The sequence below is a fragment of the Chaetura pelagica genome, unplaced genomic scaffold, assembly GCF_000747805.2.
Source record: "Chaetura pelagica isolate M959 unplaced genomic scaffold, ChaPel_1.0 scaffold312, whole genome shotgun sequence".
NCBI lineage: Eukaryota > Metazoa > Chordata > Aves > Apodiformes > Apodidae > Chaetura > Chaetura pelagica.
In genome coordinates, this window is record NW_009952485.1 from 521,733 (window position 1) to 536,972 (window position 15,240).

Below are 15,240 nucleotides of genomic sequence, written 5' to 3' on the forward strand. Positions count from 1 at the left end.
GGTGGGTGGGCCCGGGCTTGCATTGCCGCCCCGCCGGGCCTTGTCCCGCGTCCCGCAGCGGAGAGAGGGGCCTGGCCCCTCTGTTCCCCTTCTCCGCGCTTGCCCTCTGTCCCCGGCGCGTCTCCCTCGGTCCTTAAGGAGCCAGCGGCCTCTCTCCCGCCCCCGGACGGCCGCGGAGCTCACCCGGTGAGGCGCTCTGGCCTGGGGCGCTGGTCTTGCCTGTGGGTGCGGAGGGCAGAGTTGTCCTCGTGCCCCGATAGCCCCGTGGGTTGTCTTGTTTGGTAACGCAGCTGGGGAGGTGCCGCGGAAAGGTGGAACTGCGGAGCCTCTTCCGCACAGGTGGGAAGGAGTCAGTTCTCCAGTCCGAAGGGCCTACAGGAAATTCCTGCCCTGGTTTTTAAGAGGAGATGGGAAGTAATACCCAGCCTTGTGCTGTGCAGTGAGCTACATTTGCTTTTCCAAGTTTGAAGCTGTGTGGGATAGAGTTTTTTTGCAGCTCTACAGTGAGACTTGAGTGATACAGTGTCCCTTTAATTTTTAAGTATATGTAACTGCTTAAGACAATACCTGAAGTAGTTCCTGGCTTAGCAAGTAGTCCAGAGCTTGGTTGTCTTGGACAGAATATTAGTTTCCATCTAGTACGTTGTATTTTGTGTCTGGGAAGGTAAAGCCCTGATGTTGATATAGAAACTATTTGAGCGAAGGGGAGTGTCAGATGCACAGGGCTGATGCCTCTGTTCTGGTTTCTCTGAAAAGTTCCAGTTGAATTGTGCCAGAGCTCTAACTGCACGTGAGGATGGTGGGTTTGTTAGGGAAACCAGGTTTCAGTGAGAAGAATTGTTTATGTAGTCTTTTTGAAGGTGTTCAATTTTCACCATGATTATTGAAGAGAATGCTTGAGCTGTCTGGTTTGGGCATCTAGTTGAACCTATTATCCAACATGGAGGTTGTAAATTAAATAGAAGCCATCTCCAGTGAGTGAAAGGATTTTTGTATGTCAGGCGTCAGTGGTCTGTGTAAGTACAACCCCACTTGAAACAAAGTGTGTTCTGTAAGTCTTTCTTAGATTTGGGGTGGTAGAATGTGCTTATATCCCAGTATGTTGTGTGTGATAACCTGCAGCTTGAAGGTATTAGTTTCAGCTATGTAGAGTAGTCAGCTGTTCAAGGAAGACAAACAGTCAAATGTTTTAACTAGCATACTTGTCTTGTGACTTCCATGCAGAAGTGAAAGAAAGACTTAAAGTAGATCTGGCATAAAGCTGACTGAGCAAAATACTGACTCACAGCAGTTGGTGCTGCTGAACTCGCTTGTTCAGTGTAGGACACAGACATTAGGGTTATTCTCATGTTCCAGACACTGATTTTTAGAGGCATGTTTGTAAAGGTCATTATTTTCCTGGCTTAAAGGAGGTGTTCTGTCTTTAGTTCTAACCTGAGAATGAAGTTTGTTTGTTGAGTTGTCAGTATGTCGCTTCTAGTGAGGAAGACAGAAACTGAGGAGGGGAGAGGTCTTGGGTTTTCTCACATAAATTTGAAAACAAGGAAGTGGTAGCACCAAACAGTCACTGTCTGCTTGAATGATGGCCTGCTGGGGCTGGTTTCTGTTCCTATGGCTTCACTCTGACCATCTTTGGGAAGATTTGAGTGGCATGGCAGGCTAGGACTTTAAAGCTGAAGAAAAAACATTTTCTTAACCTGCCTGCTTTTAACATCCTTTGTAGAGCAAACAGGAAAAATGTGGTGCTTTCTTGGACTTAGCCCCTAGCATTCAAGCCTGTGGTACCCTGTTAGTTGAACTCTTACTGTAAAATGCAACTTCACAGAGTAGATTTCACCTGAGTAACATTTTGCCTGTAATTCTGCAGTGAAGTCAAGTACATGACTTGAATGCAGTATCTCTGTAGATCAGTTTGCTTACTTTAACTACCAAAGTTATTTTAGGAAGAGAGGCAGAAACAGTGGTGTTGAGATTAAATGTACTGTTGTTTAGCCATGTCACTGATTTAATGAGGGAGTGGCCTCAAGTTGTACATTTACACAGCTTGGTATGTGACATTAGCAGTGGAAAGGTGCAAGTCTTCTGTGCCTGCTCAGTTACTGACTGTTGCTTCTGAAACCTGTGAAGGCTGAATTATTTTTCTGTCACAGAATCTTCAGCAACACCATTCTGCTCAGAAAATGTCTGCTCTTCAAACACTCTTTAAATACATTGATGAGCACCAGGACCTCTATATTCAGGTAAGTTTTCTTTCAGAGTTTTGTACTGTAGTGCAGATAGCTGTGGGAGATTAAACACTGATACCTATCAGTGATCAGCTTCAAGCTTGTTGTTACACCTGCATTATATGCCCAGTAATAGAGTAATGCAGAAACAGAAAACTGTTTCTTAAGTTTAGGTATACTTCTGTTTTAATGACAAATCTCCATGGTAGATTAATTAGAAAATGCTTTATTACTGTGTAGTGCAAATAGTGAATTATTTTGAAGTAGAAGTTTGGCACTAGTCCCTAAATGCCAAACAATGTTTATCCCCTTCTGAGATGGGAGAGGAAAGATATAAACAGGGCTGGAATAAAGTTTTCTTGTATGAAAATGTTCATGTTGGGAGACAGAGGGAGAGGCTACCTTCTGTACTTTGTTGTCTAATATCTTATTTAATTGCAGTCCCTTTTGCCTGTGAAGGACTCAGTGGTATAGCACCATAAACTCCCAGGCAAGAATCATGCCAAGTGTTCAAATTCTGACAGTTGCTTTTGCTGATCTCACATGGTGAGGTGGGTTTGGGGGGAGTGTGGAATGAAGGCAGCCTTTCTGAGAAGCCTGAGGACATTAGCTGGTTTTGGATTCTTCAAGAATGGCAACCAGAAAGGCACAATATGCACAAACTATCATGCTCTTAAACTGGCCTATGAGTGGACTTTGTGCTACAGTGCAGGGCAGCTGTAGCAAAGTGAGCCTTTAGAGATCTCTTGAGTGTAATGGTTAGAGTACTTGCCTGGGCAGAGGAGAGAGCTGACTTGCCCCAAGTTTAAGCTTGATTAAAGCAGTGTTAGCTGAATTGTGAGGTGGTGTATTTTTACAGTGCCTCCCATGCCATAGTTCATGTGTAGTGAAACCTTTAACTCTTCTGTCTGTAGCGGCTGGCTCAATGGGTGGCAATCCAGAGTGTGTCAGCATGGCCGGAGAAGAGGGCTGAAATCAAACGTATGATGGAGGTGGCTGCACAGGATATTGAGCGGCTGGGAGGCACAACCCAACTTATGGATATTGGGAAACAAAAGGTATGTGTGAGCATGTTCATGCCAGCTTAGTAGAAATGCTCTTTAGGAGACAAGGTGTTCTGCACCAGTCTGTTTTCTTATGATCCCAGTGAGAATGGCACGTAGACTCCAAGAAGTATAATGTAAAATACTGTTTATTAGAGCTACTGCTATAGAGGAAGAGAGTAGTACAGGTAATCTTAAGTCCCTTCAGCTGCTGGGAGCCCCAGGCTGTGTAGCATCTAGTAGGCATTCAACCAGTGTGCAGCATGCTGTGCAGATCCCATTCATGGAAATGTTATCTTTTATTTATTCAAGTGTGCAGCATGCTGTGCAGATGGAAATGTTCATTTTCATGGAAATGAAATTCATGGAAATGTTATCTTTTATTTATTCAAGCTGTTTGATTCCACTGGCAAACAAAAGGGATATTCACATGAGAACTTCTTGCTGCACTGAAGACAAGGGCATGCAGGTGCTGTAATTGCCAGTACCAAATAAGGAGTGCCAGCAAGCTACAGTCAACTAGCTCAGTTTATCATGCAGGTCAAGGCTATGCACAGCATGATACAGGCAGGAAGGTGAAGCTGTGTGTGCAGCACAGACTTGGGTGTACTCAGACTATGTGGATCACTAATTTCTTGATGTCTGATGGTTTTGTCAGGATCACCACACAAGAGTCTACTGGGTAGTCACCTAGAAAGGCAGTAGTCTGTTGGGGTGTGGGATAATGTCTTTCCTGCCACAGCCTGAACTTCCTGTTAAAACCTTTTTGTTTATAGTAAACTTCAGGATCCAAACTAGTTCAGCATGTTGTTTTACATTTTGGACTGTGTATTAAATGTATCTTAAGTACATTTCTATTCTAACTGAACATGAACAGAGCACCTGCAAACAAATGTTAAACACTTTTAACAGCAGGCTGGTGTTGGACCTTAGAGCTGCAAAGTTACTAACAAGTCTTAAGTCTTCTGAGAGACTTAGGTTCTTCTGGAAGTCTTAAGTTTGTCATAAGACTGCACTGCTCCTTTACCAGGTACAGAAGGATCCTTAATAGCATGACCCCCCTCCTTATTTTTAGCTATCTGGACTGCTTTTCTTCACCTGAGAAAGTGCTTATGAGTATAATGATAATCTCATCCTAGCGAATCACTCACTTGGTGCGCTCCTTGGTTGGATTGCCTAGTTACTACATTCCACAGAATTAAGTTCAGTACCAAAATTGTTAGACTAGTAGTTGGAAAGTAACATTCAAAATCCTGTTGTACTGGAGTGTTTGCTAGTTTTAAAAGATAGTAACAGTAATTGTTGCTAATGATTGCTAGGTGAAATCTGTCTCAGGACCCTCTGAGCAGTTCTTGAATATACATGTTTGTAGCACCAGAGGTCCCTTCAGGGAAGCAACTGATTCCGTGTGTCCTCTTGGGAAGGAATCTGTAGGATAATTCTAGCTTTGCTACTGTCTAATATCCCATCAAAAGTGTTTCAATTAATTCAGAGACAGACTTGTTCCTTTCAGCAGTATAACTTTGGTAAGAACTGATTTAGGTTTGCAGTTAACATTTCTATTTGAAAAACTCTTGCAACTGGATTAAAGTTAACTTTAGTATTTACATTTATATTAAATACAGACAAAGCTAGTCAGTGTATTAGGTACATTGCTGCTTTATCAATGAAGGACAAAAAGCAACTGGTGAACTGATCTGATCTAACTTAGTTTACTGCTGCACAGCAGTTTGCACTGTGTACTGATAACTAAGTGTAAATTCTTGTAACAATATTTTAATAACTTAGAGCAGGAGTTGGCCAAGGACCATGTAGCCTGTTAATAAAAACATTGGAACTTGGAGCCCACATGAGCAAAAAGTCAGAGCTGATCCTGATCTGCTGAACAGCATCTATGAGTATGTGTCAGCTTCCTGGAAGGGAAATAGATGCTGACAGAGAATAGCATTTGAGAATTGCTTATGGGGTGTTCCAAAGGACTAAGCCAAGTTCAACTCTTGAACTCCTGAAATAAGTTAATCAGCACTACTGTGCCCTTTGCTTAACAGCATAAACTGGTATAGAGAAATACAGCTGTAATGCTGACCTTATTTGGGTGTAGGCATGGTACACTTGGATACCACTGTCAGGAAACTTTTGTCTAGATCTATACTGTGGACAGGATGAAAGTGCAGGGATAAGCAATGCAGAGTACAATATGGAATGGAGTTTATAACTTATGCTTAGGTCAGCATTAGATATGGCAGTTAGGCATGCAGACAGCTTGCTGTGCTGTAATCTGGTGTAGGATTGTTAGTTTAAAGCTAAGAGTTATGAGTGGCTTGGAACATTGTGACTATTAGTGGGACTTGTCAGGAAGCTTCTACTGGCATGCTGCCATCATGCCTTCTTTGGCACCCTGCTTCTGGCAATTGGTTTAAGTAGCTTAGTTTTGTTTAGCTGTCTGTGCCTCTGATCTCAGCCTCTGTAATGTTAGAGTAATTCATTCATCTGGAAAAAGTGTACTCCTCTGACATTTCACATTTACATAAAGCTTCCTATCTCCTACTTCTAGCTGCCTGATGGATCAGAGATCCCTCTACCACCAATAGTTCTGGGAACACTTGGCTCAGATCCACACAAGAAGACAGTGTGTGTATATGGTCACCTGGATGTTCAGCCAGCAGCACTAGAGGATGGCTGGGATAGTGAGCCCTTCACACTGGTAGAAAGAGATGGTAAGAGATGAGGTGAACTTCATAAGCTGATGAGCTCTTCTTTAACAAGCATAGTATTTCTGACTTGTTCTAAAGTTGTATCCTTGATTGAAAGGGGGAAGAGTAAGAGCAGACCTGGGTCTTGAGGTAACGGATGCAGGGGGAGAAATGGCAAACTAGTAGAGCTGCAAAATCTAATTTGCTCTCGGGACCCGTTTTGTTTTTCAATAGTCTAGACTGTATTTGCATGTTATCTTGTAGCTACAGCAAAATCTTAACTTCTTCCTTCAATAGTAATAATTTGTTGCCAGAAAGCTTTCTAAAACTAGTTTTGTGTGCAGTTCACAACTTGCTGCCTTTAAAGTCATGTCAGACAACAGGGGTATTGAACCACTACAGAGGACAAACACTCAATACAGCTTCTTTATGCCTGGAGACAGGAGTGGTAGAGGAACCTCCATGAGCTGCCTTATGTTTGCATAATGTGCTGAAATAAAGACTGCAAAAGCTGTTTTACAGATCTAGTGTCCTGACAAGTGTCCCTCTCCCATAGACAGGAGTGAAGAAATTGTGCAATAACTCCTGTTGAAACAACACATGGCCAGTACTCAAGAGCAGACTAAAACTTTTTATTCTATTTAAAGTTGGTGCTACCAACAGCCTCTTCCTTGTTTCGTTTGCTCAGTGTAGTGTGTCAAAGGTCAGAGGAGTAGAAGGACATTAACAATTCTTGCTGTATAAGTGTTAATCATTGCCAAGAAAAGCAGCATTTGTGGTAACTAGTATTTCTACCTGAGCACTTGGGCATAGGCAGCAGAATACAAGTTAGTAAGTTGGATCATTTCATCTGATAGCAAGAACTAGACTTGCCTTGGACTGTGACTTGTCTGTGCAACCTGGCTGTGCAGGAGGTATGTTTACCAATGACTCCTTACCTGGCAAGCTCTCTGGCTTCTTCTGTCACTGTGGTTAGACCTTGTGCTTAGGGGTTGTAGCCACAGCTCTGAGTTGCAGCAATATCTGCCTTGACTGTGATCCCATGTGCTATGGATTATAGGGCTTCCCTGTAGCCTGTGAAACTTACCTTTGATTAAAGCCCTTATGGGGGAGATTAACATTTATCTGGAGAATCCAAGGAGGTGATTGGTCACTAGCTACTGAAGCCTTACTGTTCAAACAAGGAATTACTGAATTGAAGCTAATACTGGGTAGGTTTCTGTTAGAAGGAGGTAGCTTGTTTAAATATTCTTAGTATAGAGTTTTCAGAAAATATTTTTATGAAGGATATGGGAAGAACTTAGCCCAAGGCAGAAATGTGTTTTCCAGGCTTTTGTTCAGCTCCTATCCAGAAAGCCGCTGGGGGAAGAGGTGGGACAGCTCTGTAAGTGGGAGAACTATTGCAGTCCTGTTCCTGACCCACTTGTGGCATGCAAAACTTCAGAAGAACCAGAAATGAAAGTTCATATAAGCAGGGCTAAAAAGCTTATCCAAAAAGATGTTTTCTCCTGCAGGCATGATGTGAATAAAGCTTAATCCTAGGATTTCTTTGGTTACTTTGTGTCCTGTTTCTACAGGAAAGCTGTATGGTCGAGGATCAACAGATGACAAAGGTCCAGTGCTTGCCTGGCTGAATGCCTTGGAGGCTTATCAACAAACTAACCAGGTATGTACCCAAAATGTGTCCTTTTTACATACAGCTGAGTCCAGCAATAAGTGTTATCCAAACCACAAACCCTTGTGAGGCAAGCCTGCTTATTCAGCTCATTGGAGGAATGATGCAATAGTCACAGTAAATTCCCTGATGCTTGGTACGTTTGAGTTGACTTGCTGACAAGTTAGTCCTGTGCTTGGATTGCACATCAAACATTTTTGCTTTAACAAAATGTGTTGGAAGAAAAATACATGCACAAGCATCTGGAGCAAGAGGAATCATCAAATATGTTGGCTTCTGAGTAAGGGTGTCAAATTAGGTTGGCCTTTAGTAAAGCTTAATATTTCACTGCCACTGAGCTCTAGGAAGGGATTAACTCCCTAACACTATACTAGGATCTTTGCTGTTTCTATTCAAGAAAGTGCAGTCAGAAGTAGCTCAGAATGTCTGCTTTATTTTGCAAGACAAGTTGCTATTGTGAGAAGAATTAGCAGTTCTCAGGTGCTGTCTAGGCATAGAATATCGTAGACTGGACAGACAGGGTAGCTATGACTCTCCTACTGTGTCATGCGATTTCTGTAGTTCATGTTAGTTTTCCTAGCCCTGTGACTTACCTTCGACAGCAGATTACTGTGGCATTTCCACAGTTAAGAGGATTGGGAACAAGTTGTGCTGGAGCTTAGTTAAAACTTTTTTGAAGTGTTTGAATTCCATCAAATGAAGGGTAGTCTAAGGGCTCCCAAGGGTAAGCACTGTGCAAAATTAATAATACTTTGTGTATATTTAACAAATTGCACTGTCATGGAACTAACTTACTTGTGCTCATTGTTAACACTTTGTATGTGAGAGGTGAAAACTACTGATTACTGAAGGAGTCTGATACTTCCACATAATCTGTTCTATTTTTTCTTTTTTGAAGGATTTTCCAGTAAATGTTAAGTTCTGCCTAGAGGGTATGGAAGAATCGGGATCTGAAGGCCTTGATGAACTCATTTTTGCTCAGCGAGATGCTTTCTTCAAAGATGTGGATTATGTTTGCATTTCTGACAACTACTGGCTAGGCAAGAAGAAGCCTTGTATCACCTATGGCTTGAGGGGTATCTGCTACTACTTCATAGAGGTAAGTGCTGAAATATTGCAAAACTACTGTTAAGCTGAATTTTCTGCTAGAGAAGAGGGGTAGCTCAAGTACTTTTGTGCCAATACCTTTTATTCAGAAAAGGTAAAACTGACTACTTAAATAGAACAGTTTCTACTAATTGTCTAAATATTTTCCTTTTACCATCCTATATGATATTTGGGTGGGGGGATAGATTTCAGATGAAAGGAAGCAGGATAAGCCAGTATGTTCAATGAAGTGTTATCTCATGGGGTAGATATCTTCATCCAGGTATTTTCTTGAGTGCAGGAAGAGATGTCACCATTGAAGTCTCCAAGGTTGGGACAGTCAGTACTAAGGGCTTGTATTCCACAGAGCAATGAAAAGCATATCTAATATACTACAACTGAGTGGTCTGGTTTCAAATACAGATACATTCTCAAAATCCATGCAGTAAAAGCTATGTCTTCTCTGTGCATTTGACAGAATGTTCATACTAAAGCTAACTTGAATCTTAACTCACTTCAAACCAGGTGGAATGTAGTGACAAAGATCTTCACTCTGGAGTTTATGGTGGTTCAGTGCATGAGGCCATGACAGATCTCATTGCTCTAATGGGTAAGAAAAACATTTTTCACTGAATGCTCCCTCAAGTGGGAGTAGGAGTCATTAAAGCATGAGTTTGATATAGTCTTCTAAAGGCTACTTACACTAGCAAAACAATGACCAATGTAATGGTGCTTGCCAGGTATGCATACAACAGGCTAATGCCTTAGTTACAGAAATATGAAGATTATCTTGCCAAGAAGTTTTCTATGTACTTTAGCTTCCCTTAAAATCTTGCTGCAGAGTTGTATGTTAATTAAATCCCTTTACTGCAAATGCTTCTACAGATGCTGTATTGAACTGCTTGGGAATCCTGTATTCAAACAGCCAGCCAAACATAGCAGTAGAATTAATACAGTTTCAAGGAAGTGCACAACTTGAATAGCTGCAAATTCCATAAGTGCCTTCCATGCTTAGTGGAATAGGCTCTGGTAGGTAAAAGTCAGAATTTTGTTACATTTACAGAGTTTTCAGAAGGCAAAGACTTCTGTTGTCTGTGGCAAGTGTTCCTAGCAAGGACATCTTGTTTCTTCTGATTGAATCCTGATATTAGGTGCTTGTTTACAGGTTCTCTTATAGACAAGAAAGGGAAAATCCTCATCCCTGGCATTTATGAAGCAGTGGCACCTGTTACTGATGAGGAGCTGGCACTATATGAGGAGATTGATTTTGACCTGAAAGAGTATGCAAAAGATGTAGGAGCAACGAAGCTACTGCATGATGCAAAGGTATACTGTACTTCTCCCTCTCTACTCTGGGTAGCTGTTAGTTTATCTATATTGGCTGAAGACAGAAACAAGCTTTTATGGATATTTGTCTAATTATCAGGTAAGTTTATAGGCAGAGGATTGTCTTTAAAAGGGTGAGACTGTCTTGAAGTCCTAAGTCTAGTGTTTCAAACTTCTATGGAACATTAGTGTTGTTCTCCTTAATGCCAACTAAGAACTGCTAGCACTCTTACAGAGGTCATGTGCCACATCTACACACAGTATTTTATTTTCTACATCTGTGGGAAGTTCAATGGGTTATCAGAAATACAGTTGCTCAGACGGCTTCTCAAAAGCTGAGGAAGCAACTTGAGATACAGCTGTGATGAGCTTGAGGTTGTCATACTAAACATCTTCCTAGACCTGGCAAGCAGGAACTACTTTGTATCACTGAACTAGACAGCCATCTAAATCTTTGAACAGGCTCAAATTCAATAAACTCCTTTCAGAACTTCTCAGATCTTAATCAGAGGAGCTCTCCAAATGAATGCTTTTAACAGCATTGAATCTTACAAGGTGTAGATGTTACTAATTTTAAAGTGTTATACCCTAGATGTATATACATGTATTATAAAGCAGGAACAAGTGTTGTAAAAGTTTACATGTACAGATCTTCCTTCTGTCCTAATGCTGTCAGGAGAAGACTTAGGCTCAACTCAGGTGTGTATAAGCAATGATTTTATATCCTCAACTTTGTCATCACATGTTCAGGTTTCTATCAACTGAGAGCACACAGGCTTCCTTGTTTAGCCTTGTTCTATAAAGTAACAGATGAAATACAGCTTGTATATAAGAAGGACCTGGCAAGATGCTCTTCATACAATATTGAAGCAAAGCTGTTTGGTCCTACCTAGACTGAAATCCTAGTTTAACTTACCAAGAGAGTTCTAACTAAGTTCCATGCACGAAACATCTTAGGACTAGGGGAAAATATGGAAGAGACAGTAATCTCTAGGTGAGAAGCAATGTGCTTGAAAAACTTGCACAGTGACAGTTAAATTTTCTGAGAGAAGAGGCAGATTATACCTGGAACAAAACAAGCAATGTTAAAGCCCACAACATTTCTAAGTATCCCAAATCTCTGCAGTGAAGTTCATGTTGGAGATACTGTAGCTGTCTATACAAGACAAATATGTTGAATGCACAGTATCTAGTGTATGGAACAGCTGTGTTTGAGGCAACAAGGAAGAAATATAGAAGTGTATCTGAAAAAAATAGTTCTAACTTTAATCAATCCAGAATTCAGACAGTTTAATATAACTTATATAATAAGAGCACACTGTATGCCTCAGTCTGCACAGTGGTGAGGCTTTTAAAAAAACTTGTGACCTTCATAAACGTAGGACTCAGTGATGAGGACATGCCTCACTTGATGCAGTGGAATCTAGATCTTCCAATATACTCCCTACACACTGCTTGAGCATCTTATAAAGATGTATATCCTTGTCAGAAGCAGACTGACCATTTCCTCTAAGTTCCATACAGTTAGGAGAAAGCCATACTAGAGCTGCTGAATCTCTTAAGGTGCTAAAAACCCAGCTGCTATATCAAAATGTGTGCTTCATGAGAGGTAATGAATGAGCAGCCTTTGTCCATGGGAGAAAGTTCTGTTTCTCATGGAGTCTTTGATTGAAGATTGAAGACATTATTACTTTGAGGAACTCTGTCAAACTTCATATAACCTTATATCTTTCTCCTTGCTTCTGCAGAGAGACATTCTTATGCATAGGTGGGTCCTTGTCAGAAGCAGACTGACCATTTCTTCTAAGTTCCATACAGTTAGGAGAAAGCCAAACTAGAGCTGCTGAATCTCTTAAGGTGCTGAAAACCCAGCTGCTATATCAAAATGTGTGCTTCATGAGAGGTAATGAATGAGCAGCCTTTGTCCATGGGAGAAAGTTCTGTTTCTCATGGAGTCTTTGATTGAAGACATTATTACTTGGAGGAACTCTGTCAAACTTCATATAACCTTATATCTTTCTCCTTGCTTCTGCAGAGAGACATTCTTATGCATAGGTGGAGATATCCTTCCTTGTCTCTCCATGGAATTGAAGGAGCCTTTTCAGCCTCTGGAGCCAAGACTGTGATTCCTAGGAAAGTGATTGGCAAGTTCTCAATCAGACTTGTGCCAAACATGACTCCTGAAGAAGTCACAAAACATGTATGTTGAGGTGGATTGATGGTCTCAAAACATCTAGTGTCTTTAACTTAGACCCATTCTTTGTGCCAGAGGGAAGAGTATTTCTAGTTTCTAAAGCAGTTCCATTTATGTCGCTAACATTTTTTGTTGTGCATATCAACACAGATAATTGAGAGAACTGCTGTGTGGCCCCACACTGGGCTCTTGTGGCCTGACTATTCAGTTTCTCTCAACTAACTTGAAGGGGCTCAAGAGCAAATGCTAGTTAACTGTAGGATAGTTGTATTGTCAGTGTATATTCAAAAGTATAGGGGTTTGGCATACCAGCTATCTGTTCTACAGCATACTGTTCTCTTGCTTAAAGGAGATATTCTGACTTCAGAGCAGAGAAACATAGGAACAGTATGAAATAACAGCAATAGGGAAAGTATTTATGGACAGTAGAAATGACCTGCAAGTCCCTGACATGCTTCAATTTTTCTTACAGGTTGAAGACTATGTGAGCAAGAAGTTTGCAGAGCTGCAGAGCCCAAACAAATTCAGAGTATACTTAGGCCATGGTGGAAAACCCTGGGTGTCAGACTTCAACCATCCCCACTACATGGCTGGTAGGAAGGCCATGAAGACAGGTCAGTGAGTTTTTCACTTGGCTTTGAGAGAACTAATGAACTTGTGTTCCAGCATCTCAAGAAATACTGAGGTCATGTTTGTGGAAACACAACTAAATAGTGTTACATAATAAGTTTGGCTCACTAAGTAACAAACCATGTCATGTGAAATACTTAAACAGAAGTATGAGGTACAGGAAGGAAAGAAATTTGATGTCAAGCTCATTTCTACTGTATTGGAACAAGTATTTTGCCTAAGGATGAGACTGTCAGTACTTAAGATCACTTGCTTAGCCAAAGACCTCAAAATTTAGTCATCCTAGCAGCCTTCTTAATCAGTTTTGCTAGGACAATTAGACTGCACAGGGCAACTAGAGCCAGCCTGTCTCTTGAAGTACAACCAGACTTTCAGATGAAGTGTTATTTGTGTAACTGAATGTGATGGTACTCCAGCACTACATGTGGGATGCAGGTGCCACAAGTCTGGCTGATAAAACACAACATTTGGCCAGCATGTGATGCAGAAGTGGTTGGTATTTGATTCCTTAAGCAGCAGTAAGGATCTGTGGTAGAAAAACTAATACAATCTAAACTGACTAGAGTATCACTTTGTTCTAGTTTTTGGAGTTGAACCAGACCTGACAAGGGAGGGAGGCAGCATTCCTGTTACCCTTACTTTTCAAGAAGCAACAGGCAAGAATGTTATGCTGCTTCCTGTTGGAGCTGCAGATGATGGTGCCCACTCTCAAAATGAAAAGCTAAATAGGTGAGAATATTTATCCCTGTGCCAGGCTGGTGTACTATGTGTCTTGACATCTATTCTGAAAAGGACCAAGAAGAACTGAGCTCTTGCTTTCCTGGAAGGCAAAGTGCTACTCCTCTCTAGCAGGGAGTGGATGGTTGGGTAACTAGTCTGTAGCTGAATCTTGATCTCATTACTGCTCCTGGTTTTATACATTTTAATCTAGAAGCAGTTTTTATACTTTGGTTTCTAAGCTTAGCTACCCCAAGGTTGGCATTTATCTCTTGCTAGGAGAGATGCTGGGAGGTTGGGAGTGGTGCCTGTTGCATCAACAGTAATGCCTGTAGTGTCTATTTTGGGCATAGGATTGATACTATGAAGAGCACAACTGCTAGAAATGCAGCTCAACTAAGATAGTGCTGATGGAAGCTGTCTTCTTTCCAGGTACAACTATATCCAGGGGGTGAAGATGCTTGGTGCATATCTCTATGAAGTCTCCCAGCTGAAGGACTGTTAGACACCTTGCCTTCTGGATCAGAAGTCTGAATTTTCTTACAAAATGTTATCAATCACCAAGTCTCATATGCTTCCCTTTTCCACTGACACACCACTGCTTTGGTGGGAGACAGGGAAGCCTGCAGTTACACTTGACAAAGAACACTGTATACAAAAATATTTCTTCAGATGACAAAGACTTTCTTATCTGGCCAGCAGTCCTGAACTGCAACTTTGTCCTCTCTTTATCACTTCAAAGTTGTGGTTTGCTGTATTATATTTTTTCTGTAAAGCAGGAGAAGCTGTTTGATCTTGGCTGTTTAAGCAGCTGCAGAACTGTCAGCCAAGTCTAAGGTTCTTATCCTGGATATGTCCTGGAAGCAGTCAAAGTGACAGATTATGGGGCTATACTGGAATGTGTTCAAGCTGTAGCAAGGCATCTATCTTGCTCACTGAGTGATCTGAAAGAGCAGTGTCTCTTACAGTTTATACCTGCCTGCAGGTCTCAATTTACAGTGAACTAGGTAATAACAAAATGCACTGCATTAGTGACTACTGGCCATTTTTGTAAAGCTGCCTTTGTATTCCCTAAAAAGGACAATAAATAATCATGCTCAAGAATTTGGCTCTTGGTCTCTAAGGATACGATAGTGACTTGGGAGGCAAAGAAACTTCAGGTAACCTGGGTGGAACTCTTCTATGGCTATAGAGGCAGATGAGCAAGATGACTGCAGACTGTACTTCTCAGAATACACATTTTTATTCCTTAGGCTCTGTAGAGCTTGTAGAATTGAAGCAGATGTTGCAAATTCCTGATCTCTTGAGATAAAACAAGCTTAGAAAGTGTTCCATTTTGGCTCTAAGCTAGATCATCACCCTATAGCACAACTGATGATACTGAGTGGGTGGAATTTGTAGGCATAAGTGGGGAGAGGAGAACATCACTCATTGGAACTACTGACTGACATCCAACTTCAAGCTGTCTTGGAAACATTCCACTTCAGTGCTTCTGGTATGCCAGAAAAACCACCCTCTTAAACATGTGCTAATCTGAATTGCATTTTGCTGACTGCTTCTGAATTCCCTGACCAGCACTAGCAGGCTGTCATTTACTGCTGGCCCAGAGACTTGGGCTAAGCTAGGCAGGTATTTCAAGTGATGATGCTTT

At 41.4% G+C, this 15,240-nt stretch overlaps 1 protein-coding gene across 1 annotated transcript; it reads left to right on the top strand.

The window, feature by feature from the left end:
* Nucleotides 1–2,156: 2,156 nt before the first annotated feature.
* Nucleotides 2,157–14,693, top strand: CNDP2 (CNDP dipeptidase 2 (metallopeptidase M20 family)). The gene is made up of 11 exons (XM_010008818.1): nt 2,157–2,240; nt 3,140–3,283; nt 5,823–5,985; nt 7,539–7,627; nt 8,535–8,735; nt 9,248–9,332; nt 9,888–10,048; nt 12,084–12,248; nt 12,715–12,856; nt 13,454–13,601; nt 14,022–14,693. Exons 1-11 carry the CDS (start codon nt 2,181–2,183, stop codon nt 14,092–14,094), a joined length of 1,431 nt encoding a protein of 476 aa, XP_010007120.1. The 5' UTR covers nt 2,157–2,180; the 3' UTR covers nt 14,095–14,693.
* The last annotated feature ends 547 nt before the right edge of the window (nt 14,694–15,240 follow it).

Coding starts and splice junctions, on each gene's coding strand:
- CNDP2 (XM_010008818.1), top strand. CDS start 2,181: ATGTCTGCTCTTCAAACACTCTTTAAATACATTGATGAGCACCAGGAC. Junction 2,241..3,139: donor ACCAGGACCTCTATATTCAG/GTAAGTTTTCTT, acceptor TTCTGTCTGTAG/CGGCTGGCTCAATGGGTGGC. Junction 3,284..5,822: donor TGGATATTGGGAAACAAAAG/GTATGTGTGAGC, acceptor TCCTACTTCTAG/CTGCCTGATGGATCAGAGAT.